This window comes from Arachis stenosperma, chromosome 9 (assembly GCF_014773155.1).
Source record: "Arachis stenosperma cultivar V10309 chromosome 9, arast.V10309.gnm1.PFL2, whole genome shotgun sequence".
NCBI classification, from domain to species: Eukaryota; Viridiplantae; Streptophyta; class Magnoliopsida; order Fabales; family Fabaceae; genus Arachis; species Arachis stenosperma.
Window position 1 is genome coordinate 19540028 of NC_080385.1, and position 16620 is coordinate 19556647.

Genomic DNA, 16620 nt, shown 5'->3' on the forward strand with positions numbered 1-16620 from the left:
TCTGTTACACAGATTACAATATAGAATTTACAATGAAATAGAGCTTTTTTTTCATTTATTCAATGCAATTTTCAACATGACTACACATAATCCTCAGTTTTTAGCATATATCATAAAAATTCATAATGCACAAAATTCTAAACTTAAACAAATGTCCATAACCATATTCTTAATACACTTTACTTCTTCATTAATTTGATTAATTGTCTTTTGTAATTTTTGCACATTTTTCACCTTTGTTGCACCCTCTGTAAGCTTAATCATCTTCTAGTGTGATTGTTTTCATGGTCTTTCTTCAAATTTAACCTCTATCTCCACATTTTTTAGTTTTCCTTTAACTTCGTCCAGCCAAACAAAATACTCACATCTATGTTCAGCACTTTGAAAATTTGACACAATAATTGGAAGAGATATAGAAGAAAAGAAATTGATGAAACCCTAAAGCTAATAAGAAAAAGTAACGTAATTTGAAAACCTACCACCCACAAAGGACATCGCAGAAATAATTTGTCTGGATTCTAGTTTGTTCCAGACTTCAATACCACTGCTTCAATCCCGTCCAAATACTTTCTATTGTTGTAGTCAAATTTCTTAGGGATTTTTAGCGAGGCGGGGCGGGGTCAGGTTTAGGTGCTACCCGCCCCGGTATATATATAATATATAATTTTAATATATAATATGTGTAATATATATAAAATAATTAGTAAAATAATTGATAATATTGTATCATATTTAAAATTTTACTTTAATTTATGTTATGTATGTGATGATAGTTATATAAATTTTGAAATTTAATTTTATTTATTAGATTTTAATAATTATAAAGGCGGGTAGGGACGAGGAGGGTACCTGCAGGAGCGGTTAGGGTTCAACTATTTACTACCCGCAGGTAGGAGTGGGGAAGGTTTTATGCGGGTTATTGTAAGGCGGGGCGCGGTCGGGTAGAGCAAAAACCCGCCCCTACCTGTCTCATTGTCATCCTTACGCGTGACTCATTAAATGATTCAAGTATAATCGTATCTAGCATATAAACTTTCAGGTGTATTTTTGTCTCTTCTTCCTTATTTAAAATAAAAATTATTCCAACATAAAAAAATGAGTTAAAAAACAACTATACTAAATATATAAAAGTTTAATGATGAAATTAGTTATTTATATAATATATATATTAAAATATAAAATATATTTTAGAAATATGTGAAATGTAACACCTCATCATCAACTTCTTATGCTTAAGCCATAGGATGGTTAACAACATGAATAGTACTTAGCTCTCTTATTTGGCATTTTGATTACTTAGTATATTTATATACATGCGAGTCTTTGCGGAAGTTAGGTTGATTAAAATTTTTTTAAAGAATTCTTCTATCGGGTATGTAATTGTGAAAATAGAAACAAACAATAATAAAAATAGCATGTCATTACATCAAGTAATGATGAAACTATATAACAATTACATTTAAGGCAGGCAAGAGAATATAAGCATAACATTCATCCATAATACTCGAACAACAAGAATAATGAAATCGACAAATAACGTGTTGAACGTTATGCAACGTGAGTTAGTAAAACAAATGGGACATATAATTCCAATATATATATATATATATATATATATATATATATATATATATTCTTAAAAAGAGTATTAAAAAATTATTTTGAGTACATTTTTATAAGTATAATTAAAAAAATAAAACTTTTTCAATTTTAAAATTTGATAATTTTATATTAAATAAAAATTTTTGTTTTTTTTCCTTATAAATAGCCAAAAATTTTTTAAAAAATGAATTTTGTTTAGATTTTTTGATAAATAAATCTTCTTAATTTTTTTAATTATTCTATTAAGTATAATCTTTCGTTATATATTCTTTAAATAAAACCAAAAAAATATAAAAAATATTAAATAATAAAATATCACACTTAACAAACTAATTAAATAAAAAATTAAGAAGATCTTTTTTCGACTTTTGCATGCATCTTTTATAAATAAATTTGTGAATTTTATGAATAAAAATATCAATTTATTCTTTAAAAATGGCATTCATATTGGTGTCCTCAACAGTGTACCAAATGGGCCCCAAAGAAATAAATCATCCGTGATTTTTCCTCCTCCATTAACGCTACGCAACGGCCTGTAGTCGGTATTCTAAAGGCCACTCTTACTTGTTTCTATTTATTTTTCTGTATTCGTGGGACTTTCCACTAGCCAATTTAGAGGCGTGAGAGTTTGAGGTAACAGATTCGCGTTCCTTCTTCTTTTTTGCCACACAAAAAACACGTGCTTCAAACCAAAAATAATATTAAAATGTTTTGAATAAAAAAGAATTGGAATTTTTCCAAAATAATAATTAATCAGAAAGATAAAGACCACATGGTCTTCCACCTCCTTCTCAGACCAAAGCAGATTCAACGAACATGCTCCTGAAACTGCAAGACTCTTCCATATTCTCTCCCTTGTTCACCCTCCCAAGCTTCTAATCATGAACAGAATAGAGTCTACCAATTGAAAAAATCAAATAGATCGATATAATTTCACACGCAATCATCCAACAAATTCTCTTGAACAAATGTCAAATTTCCCTGATGCGGTGGCCGATGGCCGGAGGTCCGGCAAGGCACCGGAGAAGTCCAATTTTTCTCAGACTTGCAGCCTCTTGAGCCAGTTCTTGAAGGAGAAGCGTACTTCTGGAGCTTCCACTCTCGGAGTTGGTTCTAAAATGGAGCCTAGAGGTACGAAATTTTTTTTTGCTTTTGGTTCTTTTTTTTTTTTCAAATTTTTTTATTTTTATCCTTGCAATATTTTTCAGTGATGAAGTACACACCGACTTTATTTTTGCTCAGACACTTTTATTTAATTAATTTTTTTCCTGGTCAAATTATTTAATTGGTGCTTTGGTATATATTTGTTTATATTAAGGTTGAGAATTGGAGGAAGACAGATACAATTTGATTTATAGAAAGATATAATTCGTCAAATTTCCCGCTGCACTTTTTACCTTCTTACCTAACTGATTGATGTTGTTACTTGTATGATTCTAAAAAAGGAAAAATAAAAAAATAAAAAAGTTTCTGAAATTGGCTTTAAAATTTGCTCATGAGCTTACTGTAATTGATTTTTAATTTTTTCCCCCTGAAATTCAGTAGGTACCAAGGATTTTCTAGCCAGTATTCATAATTCAGATGGAGCTTTGAGACTAAATTCTGCGGCTATGGATTCCCTTCCCCAGCTTGTGGAAAATCCCTGCATCAAGAAGTCTAATATTAGGTGTGTGTGGAAAATTTTAATTTCTGCGATTTTTGTTCTTTAGCAAATATGATAATTGGAAATAAAGAAGAAGCAAAAAGTAGGTTTATTCTCCGTCGAATCTGAGAATGATCAGTTACCTCTCATAGCTTGAGCTCTATGAAATTATCTAGATGCCATTTCAAAGAGTGGCGAAAGGATATTTAGGTGAAAAATGGTGATAAGTTGATATTTTCTTTTTCTGAAGGTTTTCAAGGGGAAAAAAGAAACTCACTACATTTTTATACCTAGCTTGCTAGATCTGTTGGGTTCATGAGCTTGACTCCTAAAGTCCAAGCGCTATGAAATTAGAGAAAAAAAATTGATGAGAATTGGTTCCAACGAAAGGAGGAGGGATAAAAATTTGATGGATATCAAAGTTTTTTATCTATGAAAAAACAAGCTCAAAATGGAAGGAAGGCTCAGTGTGATAAATTTTCATACCCACTTTGTTCAGATGGCTACTCAATGAAAAATTATGAGCATGACTATTACCTCTCCCCAATTTGATCATGTACCTATTTTAGTTCTAACTTGTAAGCATCATGGTCTTAAAAGAATTCTTCTGTCCTCTTATTGTAGGTCATTGGAACCTGAAACTCCACAATTGACTATATTCTATTCCGGAAAAATGTTGGTATTTGATGCCTTTCCACCAGACAAGGCCACAGAGGTAATGGAGTTAGCCACCAAGTTAGCCTCGAACAGTTCCATTGTCGAACAAAGCCAGCCCAGTGCTTCGGTTGCGACTGAAAATTTGAGTAAGGATAAAGTGCCGCAGACAAATAATGCCTCTGAAACTCCTAGGCCAGGAAAGCAAGCTGTTGGTTCCGGTATGAATAAAGAAACTGAACAGCCAACATTTAGGCTTTGTTTGGTTAGCGTTTTTATTTTCAAAATTTTCTCTTTTTCCTTCACGAGATGCTAAAAGTGAAAACTGAAAATGAGAATGCAAACCAAACACACCTTTATTTTTTCTCAATCATGTTCTCTGTGTTGAGACACTAATATGGGTTCCAACTTCTGTATAAGTAGATATGAGGTATCCAAGGAGAGCTTCACTTGTAAAATTCCTTGAGAAGAGAAAAGAAAGGTAACCTTTAGGAATTAGATTTATATTTACCATATTTATTTTTGGGTTAAATAATCAAATTATTTTTTTACCCCTCTATAAATTAGCAATTTTATAGAGTGAAATTGGTTTCCATTAATCATCATCAAATGTACAAATCAACTATGAGATGAGTGAGTCTTATAAGTTGTGCTTTGAATTGTTGCCAGGGTCATTGCTAGAGGACCTTACCAAGTAAACAACCCAAATCCCAAGCCTGAGGGTAGCAGTTCCGGCGGCGAACCTTACCCGGTAAACAGCCCGAATTCGAAGCATGAGGAAGGCAGTTCAGGGGTTGTACCTGAAGATCAGTCCTCAAAACACTTTGACCTTAACTCATAGTGGCATAGCTCATGGTGAATTTAGGTTATACTGAGAGACTTGGACAGCCAAAAGCTCCTCCTAACTACATGATTATAGTCCTTTTGCCGGTTATTGGGGGCCTTTATACATATATATATATTTATAATATAAATCTGTATCTATTGTTTTCATCAGTTAGGTCCAATGTCCTGGACCAAACCAGAAAAGAAAATTAGTTTTTTATTGTTACCCGAGATTGATTTAGTTCAGAAAATTTCAAGTATTTGTGTGCATTATTCCATCATTTTTTACTGAAGGCAAGTTCTTTTCTTTTTCATGTGCTCTTGTTTCTAAGAGGGATCTTCTTATAAGCAGAGTGATTTTTTCCTCGTGAAAAAAAAAATCATAGAAGTTAAAATAATACAGGAGGGTAATTTGGGAAATTAATGCAAAAAGAGTAATATGCGTTTTTAATACACTTAAACGCGTTTTTTAAGTGTATTAATTTCTCCAATGGAACGCGTTTTTAATGTCTTAATTTATCTTTTAATCATCTACCTTTTTAGTATTTAAATAAATAAAAATTTGATATGCATATTATTTTTAGAAAATATTAAAAAAATAAAAAATTCAAAAATTTCTTTGTTAAGAGAAGAGAATGAAGGCTAAGCTTTTTATATAAAAAAAATATTGGTGTTTAAGTGTTTTTGTTAAAAATGTGATTATTTAGTATAATTACGCGTGGGTGAATTTTGTTGGTGGAGATAAGTGTTGGACACGTAAGATTTATGTTGGATATTTTTTTATATTTTTATAATATTATAATATACTTTAAATATTAATATTTAACCAAAATATCATTTTCAACTCTATATTAAAAATAATTTCTGAAGAAGGAACTACTATTGTTATTATTTTTCAAAACTTGTATACATTTGTATTCTTAACTTAGTAATTGATACACTTAAAAAGGAATAAAAAGAATACACTTGAAAAGAATATATACTACAATTGGGAGTAGACGAAATTACGTTAAGAATAATGATTGAAAATTTTAATTTATATTTATAATTATCTTTTTAATACTTAAAAATATAAAATAAAATAAATATATATGTTATATTTTAAAAATATTTAAAAATAAAAAATTAATTTTTTTATTTAAGAATTAAAAAGATAATAAAAAAGATTAGTTTACACTTTGAAATAGTCAGAGATTATATTCCATTATAACGAAACGTGATACATGAGGAGAAATTAGGGTCACCGACGACGAAAATGCATGTCTTTTGTTTTGTCGCACATGTGGAGGGAAGGAGGTTGGAGATTGGCATCGACCTAACCCTGTTCTTTCCTGGCAATGTCTTAAGTCTTATCCTCTTGTTATATTAGATTTTAGGTTTAATTATTTCGTAAGTTTCTATAACTTTATCAAAATTTTAATTAAATTTTTATATTTTTAATTAAATTTTTATATTATATTAAATTTTATAATTAAATTTTTATCATAATAAAAATATTAAAATTAATTATAAAAAATATTTAGTCAAATGTTAAATATATTTATTTTATTTAATAAAATATTTCATTAATTCTAATATTTTTGTTATGACAGAAACTTAATTACAAAATTTAATATGGTATGAAAATTTAACTAAAAATAAAAAATATAAAAATTTAATTAAAAATTCAATAAAATTATAAAGACTCACAAAATAATTAAACCTAAATTTTACTATTATAGAGTAACGATAATTCTATAATTAATCTGGTATATATTTCATATATTTTTTAATTTAAAAAAACAAATAAATAAAATATTATATGAAATTTACAATTAATTTAATAATAATGAAGTAGATGTGAAAAAGAAAAAAAAAACTATGAACATTAATTTTTTTTACAATTTAATAGACACATACATATCAATCAAATAAATAAAACACAAAATGGCAACAACATACACGTTTTAAAAAAGAGTATTTTTCTTTGCACACAGACTAATGTGTGTTTGAGATATCTATTAAATTTAACATTTAGGTGGAAATGAAAAAAATAACAATCACAAGCTAATTAAAACTTAAATTTAATATATTAATAGTATAAAATATTTTATATTATTATTATTTAATTAAATTATTGGATTTACATGCCTGTTTAAAGAAAATGAGTTTATTTAATTTTCTAACATGCACGAAAATAAATATATTTTGATAAAATTCTTTTATACTAAACTGAGGGATGAATCTATTAATATAGTTGAGGGACACTTGCTCCATTAATATTTAGAAAAAAAAATTATATATATGTATATATATTGGATTTTAAATAAAAAATGAATTCAATATTTATTATAGATATAGATACGAGTTTAAAAATTGGGAAAATTAATCCCAAAGACCACTAACAAGGGCTGATTTTTTTCTATATGGAAACAAGAATTGTGAAGTGCAATGAAATGGAAGAATAATGGAAAGAAATTTTACTGGTATGATATCTGTTAGACAAAATATTATTTTTATAAGAGAATTATAAAAAAATAATTAATTATTTGGTAATGTTTCTGTATATAATATTTATATTTATTTTAAATTAAATTAGATCATTTGATAGTTAGTTATTTATTTAAATTTTGAAATTAACATCAAGTAAGAAGTGCGAGAATAATTACAAAAAATTTAAATTTTTTGCAAGTGGTGTACAAATGGTAACTGTTAACTGATATTAGGTTAGTCTATAAATAGAACTTTAGGAAAATATTGTAATCAGTTCAGTTCTTCTTGGAAAACACTTAAAAACCCAAAATGCTCTCAGTCCCTTGGCATCACAGAGTAAAATTGGGAATCTTAAGTAATTCCTCTGAACTCAAACACTTGTACTTTGCTTTTTCCCAGTTTTATTAATAAAATTCCTCTACTTTTACGTCTTCTTCTCTTTTACGTTCATGTTTCTTCTTTCATCTTCTTTTTAATTTCCTGTTTGTTTCAATTTTCACAATTTATTTTGCCACCGGCACCTTGCATTTATATGTTTATTTGTTGCTTTTATTTCTTTTAATTTTATTTGACGTTACAATTGCGACATTGAGATACCCACATTTTTTTAAAACATTAACAAAAATTCGAGTAAAACAAATTGGCACGCACGGTGGGACATTGTCAATAGATTGTAGTTTGTCAAAAGAAAAATCAAGTGTTTTGAATTTGCATGTGGTTGCGCAGTGGTAAGTTCATGCGTCCAGAGCCAAGGAAATCATCGTCAGTTGACATGTCAAATACTTCTGCAGCATCTTCTTCTACTTCTAGTGATGAGATTAGAGGAAATGAATCTGGAAATTCTCCTGTGATTTCAAACGCAGAGCCTACCTTGATGTCAGTGAGGCATGATGGCGTTGGCCATGCCCATACAGGGTTAAATGCAACTCACATAAATACCGTGCGGTGGCCGCCATATGGCTTGCCACCGGGGTATGTCCCCTCCATGGTGACACAAGGATTGCATGTGCCTCTCTACTCAACTTTTTAAAATCCTATTTACCAAAATCCATATGGCATGTCAAATGTGCCTGTTTCTGGGGCGTCAGGTTCACACGTATCACAACAAAATTTTTCATATTCTATTAATACAGGAAATAACAGTGCATCTAATTCTACTACATCCACGGTCACTAGGGTAGAAAATTCCAAACCTGTATTTCCTAATATGTCAAGAGCAATGCCTATTAATCAACCTAGTCAAACTGTGGGATCTTTAGCAAATATTAGGCAACAGATGGATGAAAGCCACCATGATCTAGTAAACATGTTAACTCATCAAATGGTGACAGTTTTAAATCCTCTTTTAGAAAACACAAACACTAGAATTGAACAATTAAATAGGCAAGTCAATAGGATTGCTACTGTGGTAAATTTAGAAGAAAATGATAACCAGGGTTTAAGATTTGATAATGTCAATCAAAATGGTAGAGCAATTCCTAATTATGATGTCCATATGCCTAGACATAGTCAAAATGCTGATGATATGTTAGAAAGACTTAGGCAAAACAACTTAGGGGGGCATTATAATCTAGCAAGAAATGTTGAACAAGTGTTAAATCGTTTAGAATTTAATGTTGGTTGCTTAAATCGGCCATATTTTGTGTCTGCTTTTCCTGAATGTGTCCAACAAGCAAAGCTCCCAAGAGGTTGAAAATTTCCAAAATCCCTTAGAAAATTTTTTGGAGAAGAAAATGAGTCTACAGTAGAGCATATTTCTCGATATACTGTTGAAATTGGAGAAGCAGCTTCTAATGAATATCTCAAGATGAGATACTTTCCTTCTTCTTTAACAAAAAATGCATTTACTTGGTTCTCCAACTTGAGACCAAATTCTATCCATTCTTGGGCGCAGTTAGAAAGAAATTTTTATGATCAGTTTTTCCGAGGTGAATTGAAAGTTAGTCTTACATATTTATTCTCTGACAAACATGCAGAAGGAGAATCCATTGATACTTATTTGGCGCGGTTTAGAAACATGAGGAATAAATGTTTTACTCTGATTCCAGAATCTGAAGTTGTCAAAATGGCTACTAATGGGCTAGAATTTGGAGTTAGGAAGAAGCTTGTTAATCAACATACTTTAGATCTTTTCTAATTAGCGGAGAGAGTAAGACAGATAGAACAAATTAAGAAAGAAAAAGAAAATTTTAAAAAGGGTTCAAAAAAGGTTGCATATGTTGATTTTTTTTATAGTAGTGATTCAGATGAGAAAGAGATTTATATTGCCGAATTACATGGGGGTCCTCCTTATGTATGCAAATCTTTGAAGCCTGTTAAAGGAAAAGAAAAAGTTTCTTCTTATTCTAAAATTGAAAATAAGACTTATTCTTTTGATATTTCTAAGGCAGATCAAATATTTGAGGTTTTATTAAAAGATAAGCAGCTTATTTTACTTGAAAGAAAAAAGATGCCTACAACTGATGAAATAAAGAATAAGAAATTTTGTAAGTTTCATCAGGTATTTTCGCATACCACTAACAATTGCGTCCGTTTCAGGACTTGATACAAAAAGCAATTGAGGAGGAAAGATTGAAGTTTGAGGATAAAACTACTATGAAGGTGGACACTGAACCATTTGCTGCTGACTCAAATTATGTTGAGCCATTTAATTTGTCAATCAATATGGTAGAAGTTAATGCCACAATGGTTAGTGCTAAAGATAAAAATAAAGACCTGAGAGTCTTTGAACAAGATAAGAAGCCAGTTTATCCTCGTCCTAGTGAGGATTTGTTAGATTTTTTGTTGAGAATTAAAGAATCTGACAGCACCATCGCCATGTGCCTAAAGTGTAATGCTGTTTTTGACAAAGAAGCTGCAAAAGAGTTTGAAAAGTACAAAGTTGAAGAGAAAGAAAAGGCTGAGTTGAGAAAGAAGATTGCTGAAAAAGAAAATGAAACTAATGAGCTAAAGCGAAAAATAGCCGAGGGAAAACAAAAGTTGGGTGGTCAAACTCCTTTGAACAAGTGCGTCAACAATGCTGGGGTACAACTCGCCAACTAGAAGATGAAGACTGTGGTCATAATTGATGGAAAACCTGATGGATTTTCTCAAAAGACAAGAGTTCCTCCCACCAAAATTTTAAACAATAAATGGGTCCAGAATGTGAGAAATGTGCAGAATCAACCTACTGCTTTTGCAAGAGAAAAAAATAAATGGGTGAAGCCTAAACCTTTCAAGCCCAGGTACTATGAGTCTTAGTTATGGAACATGAATCATGCACAAGACGGAGGTAGTATATATATTCCAAAAAATGTGTCTATTCCCTCAAAGCCAATTTATTCTTGTTATAATCCTAACATGCAGCAGGTTCCTAATTATTCTCCTTGGCTAAATTGTCAAAATATTTCAAAATATTCTCCTTTTACAACTTTTGAGCAGAAAGAGAATATACCTGAGTATGTTCCTTTGGATTCATACAAGGGACATGGAGTAGATTTTCCTCCTTTGCCAACCATGGCCAAGTCTGCAGAAACAGGCAATTCTTCTAATCACCTTAAATGCAATAAAAATGTCAAGAAGAATCTTGCTGGAAAGAGGGTAATGGTTGAAAACAAGGGAGAAAAGGATGAAGATTTAATTACTGATAATTTTGACACTGATTTTGATGACAGTTTAGAAGCAATATTTGGTGTAAAGCAACCTATAGCTGTGGTGTCAATACTGCCTGAGAAGTATAGTCAAGTCCAGAAAGTAGAGTCATTAAAAAATGATTGTTATGATGTCTTCCCTGGAAGCGAATGCTTATTGCTAGATGACAATATGTGTGGTGGAGGATTATTGAGAAGCCTACTGAAAATGATAAGAAACACTTGCGTCCATTGCATATCAAGGCTCGTGTTGATGGAAGAATAGTTAATAAGATTTCGATTGACGAGGGAGCTGCTGTTAATCTCATTCCTGAAAGAATGATGGGAAGACTTGGAAAGACCAAAAAATATCTAATTAAAAGTAGCATTGGGGTAACAGATTTTAATGGAAGGACTTCTTCTGTTAGAGGTGTGGTTCTGCTGTCAATTGAGGTTGGTTTTCTCAATAAGCCGACTCTATTTATTGTGGTTCCTTCAAAGGCTGGTTTTAACTTGCTTTTGGGACGTGACTGTATTCATGGAATGGATGCTATTCCATCCACTTTACACCAAAAATTGATTTTCTGGAATGAAGATGGAGGAGTGGAATAAGTTCTTGCCTGAAATATTAGAAGAATTAAGTATAATCAAATCTTTGTGAGCAGAGGAAGCCCACCATAGTAGATGAAATTGGGGAGAGTGAGAGGCACAGAGTTGAAGAAGAAGCTTAACAGTAACGTATTCTCTCTCTCACATGTATTACAAGAAGATAAGAGTACTGAGTTATTTTACTTTTATTTAGCCAATTTAAAAATAAATAAATAAATAAACATACGTTTATATATACTTCTCTTATTATTATAAACAACAAAATTTTTCACTTTCAATCCCTGTATGACTTCAAGTGAAAATTTTGGGGGCATTATGTTAGACGAAATATTATTTTTATAAGAGAATTATAAAAAAAATAATTAGTTATTTGGTAATGTTCCTATATATAATATTTATATCTATTTTAAATTAAATTAGATCATTTGATAGTTCGTTATTTATTTAAATTTTGAAATTAATATTAAGTAAGAAGTGCGGGAACAGTTATAAGAAATTCAAATTTTCTGCAAGTGGTGTACAAATGGTAACTGTTAACTGATATTAGGCTAGTTTATAAATAGAGTTTTAGGAAAATATTGTAATCAATTCAGTTCTTCTTGGAAAACACTTAGCGTTTGTTTTCGGAGACAGTACACAGAGACATGGACAGTACATGTTTAAAATGTGTTTGGTAGCAGAGACATGGACACGGAACACATTGTCTCCGAGACAGTTTTTTATATTTTTGTGTCCACTCTTTTACGAAGAACAATAATGGACATGGGAATTGGAAGGGTGGACACGGACTTTTTTATAAATTTTGTTTCCATTTTTGTCTATAAATATTTTTATTATTTCACTATTATCCCTTATTATTTTTTCTATAATTAATCTTAAAACTTTTGAAAGATAAATATTATTAAATGTAAAATTGATCTTTTAAAATGCTAAAAAATAATTTATAAGTTGTAATTGATTTTATATAATTTAAAAAAATCAGTTTTTAGATAAAAAAAATTAATTTTCTAAATAAAAATAGATTTTTATGTGCAAAATTATTTTTTCATGTAAAAATGGATTCTTTTTTAAAATTGATTTTTTATTTAAAATTAATTTGGCTTATTAACCTAAACAAAATTTTTATTAATCAAACTCAGATCTATTTTATTACTAATCTTAACTATATGTATTCCTGCATGTTAATAATAAATTTAAAAATAAAATAAATATATTTATAATTTTTATTTTAATATAAATACTATTATATATTTTTTTATTAAAATTTTTTGTCTCTTCAAACATTTTTTTCAAGTTTCGTCTGTACTCTTACGTACTCTCATTCTCTATTAAATTAGTTTGTACTTGATGTAGAAAATTTGGAATCATATGGTTATTTTAGGGTTTATTTGGGTGAGTTTCTAAAAAAGATCTTTTTCGAGTTATCTTTTTTTAAAAGATCTTATAGAGAAGTAAAAGTAATTTTATGTTTGGATATCTCATACAAAAAGATCTTTTTATCTATCAATTATGTTTAGGTATAACAATATAAAAGTACTTTTTGTTTATTTATTACATGAAAAATATCTTTTTTTTAAGAAAAAAGATCTTTTAAAAAAAGATGTAAATTACAGCTTCTCAAAAAAGATGTTTTTTTTATTTTTCTAGTGCTTTTACTTTTACTACTAGAAATTTACCAAACACGCTAAAAAATAAAAAAGATATTTTTTCATTGAAAAAAGATATTTTTTAATAGAATAATGGCGCCCAAACAAGCTCTTAGGGCAGGGCTTGTTTGGGTGAGCTTCTAAGAAAAGATCTTTTTTCGAGTTATCTTTTTTTAAAAAATCTTATTGAAAAACAAAAGTAATTTTATGTTTGATATCTCATATAAAAAGGTCTTTTTATCTATCAATTATGTTTGGGTATAACAATATAAAAGTACTTTTTTGTTTATTTATTACATGAAATACATCTTTTTTTAAAGAAAAAAGATATTTAAAAAAATGTAAATTACAGCTTCTCAAAAAAGATTTTTTTTTATTTTACTAGTGCTTTTACTTTTACTACTAGATTTTTGCCAAACACGTTAAAAATTAAAAAAAGATTTTTTTAACAAAATAATGGCGCCCAAACATGCACTTAGTCATTTCATATAACATTTTAGTTTTGTTCATGTGTATCCAAACATAATACTGGACATTACATTGTGTCTTGTACATCGTAATACACAAACAATAATTTTTAGTGTCTCCGTCCTATTGTCTCTGTCTCAGTGTCATGTTCTGTCCTGTCTCTGAAAACAAATGCAGTCTTAGAAACCCAAAACGCTCTCAGTCCATTAGCATCACAGAGTAAAATTGGGAATCTTAAGTAATTCCTCTGAACTCAAACACTTGTACTTTGCTTTTTCCCAGTTTTATTAATAAAATTCCTCTACTTTTACGTCTTCTTCTCTTTTACGTTCATATTTTTTCTTTCATCTTCTTTTTAATTTTCTGTTTGTTTCAATTTCTGCAATTTATTTTGCCACCGGCACCTTGCATTTATATGTTTATTTGTTGCTTTTATTCCTTTTAATTTTATTTAACGTTACAATTGTGACATTGAGATACCCACATTTTCTTTTAAACATTAACAAAAATTTGAGTAAAGCAATATCTGAATAAAACGTAAATTACATTTTACAAATTTTAATAGTTTATTTTTTTGTTTAAACTAACAAAACGTAGCCTCCATTTTAAAAATTTAAAGTTTTTAATTTTTTTTAATTTTTTTCGGCTCAAATGCATCCTACATTTTATGAATGGGCAAAAAAATTTTTTTTTGAAATAACAAATGCAGCCTACGTTTTTTGGGCTGTCAGATTTTATTTTTGAAGGGCGCAAAACGCAACTTGCATTTTTCAGGTGTCAGAAATTTTGTTTTGGAAATCATAAAACATAGGTTGCGTTTTTTTTAGAAAAAATATTTTAATCCAGCTTGTTGCCTATATATATGATCCGGGGTTCATTTGGAGTCCCTCACTTCACTTCTTCTCCTATTCCTCGCTCTTCCATATGTGTTAGAGTTATGAGCTTTTTTTTTTTACAGTTTCCTGTGTCAAAAAAGTCGAGTTAGATAAGGTTGAAATTATGGAAGGTGTTGCAAATTTGCGAGTATATTATAATGGAGAGATTATACCCAACACACACGAAGGAGTGACTTTTGTTTGTGAATATCCGTTTTCATTTGTTATTCCATGCACCATGAATTTTGTAGAGTTGCAAAACGGTCTTTGTAATAACATACAAAGTTACATTTCGAAAAGGGTGAGCAATATTTTATACAGGAATCCTGTACAAGTATTTGGTGGGCTGATACAGTTTCAAATAATGTCCATCACTGACGACGCAAGTATGCAGCAGATGTTCTATATTTATCAACAAATCCGATTTCACGTGTCGATGATAGAGTTGTACGTGGAGTTCGAACAGCAGTCAGGGTTAGACGCGGTTGGCAAGGAGGCTAATATTGATGAGCTCGGGGAGATAGATTGGGAAGAAGATAACAATGACGGTGAAGAGGAGTTCGAAGTCAACTACGAAGTTGACGACGAAAATGATGACGGAGACTTGATAGGCAATCCGGCGGTACAAAATGAAGCGGAGGCGATTGTAAGCCAGCACCCCTTTGGTGTTCCGTCTTTTATGCGGACTCTAGATCTCGAAGCCATGCATGTCCCGAAATTTTCTGAGTATGCGAATATCGGTATGTTATGATTATTAATTCAATTTACCACTAGTGTGCATTTTAGGGTCTCTGCACCACCGGACCCATGCAATATTAACCTTCCCCAAAACGTGATCTTGCGGACTAGGCTCCCGACCAAAACACGCAATGCAGTTCTCCACCAAAAACTGGTGATTGCTATCTGATCTACTCGTAACGACCTCTTCATTAATCGGGAGACCAAGAATATAGCTTATATCTTTCAGCATCACCGTCACTTCACCGCCCGGAAGATGAAATGTGTGAGTCTCCGGCCTCCAGCATTCCACCAAGGCACTCAACAATGCAGAATGACCTCTCATTTTGCTTACTCGCAAAACGAGTTGAAACCCAGTTAATGCCAATGCCGCTGTAGCTACCTCCTTAAAGGTATCTGGCGGATCAAGTTTTCTGGACAACAAATTTCTAATAGCCTGCAAAAAAAATATTTAAATTCTATATAATATCAGTTAATAATTTATTCAAAAAATATATTAACCATTAATTTTGTATTATTAAAAAATACATAACAACTTATTATTATCATTATTATTATTATTTTTGTCATTATCCTAAATGGTATTTTATTATTATATTAATAGAAAAATATTAATAAATTATTAAAAAATAATTAACATTTATTTAATTAAGAGTAGTATTTATTTATTTATTATTAAAAAATAACAATAATTTATTATTATTGTCCTAAACACTACTATTATAAAAATAACTTATTCTCACCATCATAACCAGTATTATAATATACTAATCATAATAATAATTACTTAAATATAATATAACAATAATAACAATAATACTAACCATTAATTATATTATTATTATTATCTTAAACGGTATTTTATTAATAAACAATATTACTTATTATTAAAAAATATTAATAAATTATTAAAAAATAATAAAATTTTTTAATTAAACATTAAAAAAAAACCGTTTACTAAACAGTATTATTATTACACAGTATTATTATTAAAAAATATTAATAAATTATTCTCATTATGATACTCACTACTAGATACAAATAATAATAATAATAATAATAATAATAATAATAATAATAACAACGTCACTGAGAATAATAATAATAATAATATAACAGTAATAAAAATATTAAACCGTAATGAGAAATAAATAATAATATAATGTTAGTATTAATAATATTAATAACCACAATACAACTAATTACAACACAAATAAATAAAATTTGAATAAATATATATATTTATCGTTAAATATTAAAAAAAATTATTTATCCATTAAGGATGAACCAAATACTCAATAATATGTTCTTTCGGTTTAGTAAAATTTCGCACTATTTTTCCTTGTTGCACCGTATGTTTCTTCTTCTCCCACACTTTCATTTTTCACTCTTAACCCTCTTCACTCTAGCTTCCTCACTCAGGTTCAACTCTTCCTCAGCGTAGCTTACTTCGTTTTTTTATTTTGTTCCCCTAGTTATCT

At 29.5% G+C, this 16620-nt stretch overlaps 1 protein-coding gene across 2 annotated transcripts; it reads left to right on the top strand.

The window, feature by feature from the left end:
* Nucleotides 1-2336: 2336 nt before the first annotated feature.
* On the top strand, nucleotides 2337-5037 carry LOC130948650 (jasmonate ZIM domain-containing protein 1). 2 transcript variants are annotated; one of them, XM_057877486.1, is made up of 5 exons: nucleotides 2337-2733; nucleotides 3145-3268; nucleotides 3869-4119; nucleotides 4322-4379; nucleotides 4568-5037. In XM_057877486.1, exons 1-5 carry the CDS (start codon nucleotides 2571-2573, stop codon nucleotides 4737-4739), a joined length of 768 nt encoding a protein of 255 aa, XP_057733469.1. In that variant the 5' UTR covers nucleotides 2337-2570; the 3' UTR covers nucleotides 4740-5037. The 2 variants fall into 2 exon arrangements, with proteins under 2 accessions (XP_057733469.1, XP_057733470.1); XM_057877487.1 differs by having other exon boundaries at nucleotides 2338-2733; nucleotides 3148-3268.
* The last annotated feature ends 11583 nt before the right edge of the window (nucleotides 5038-16620 follow it).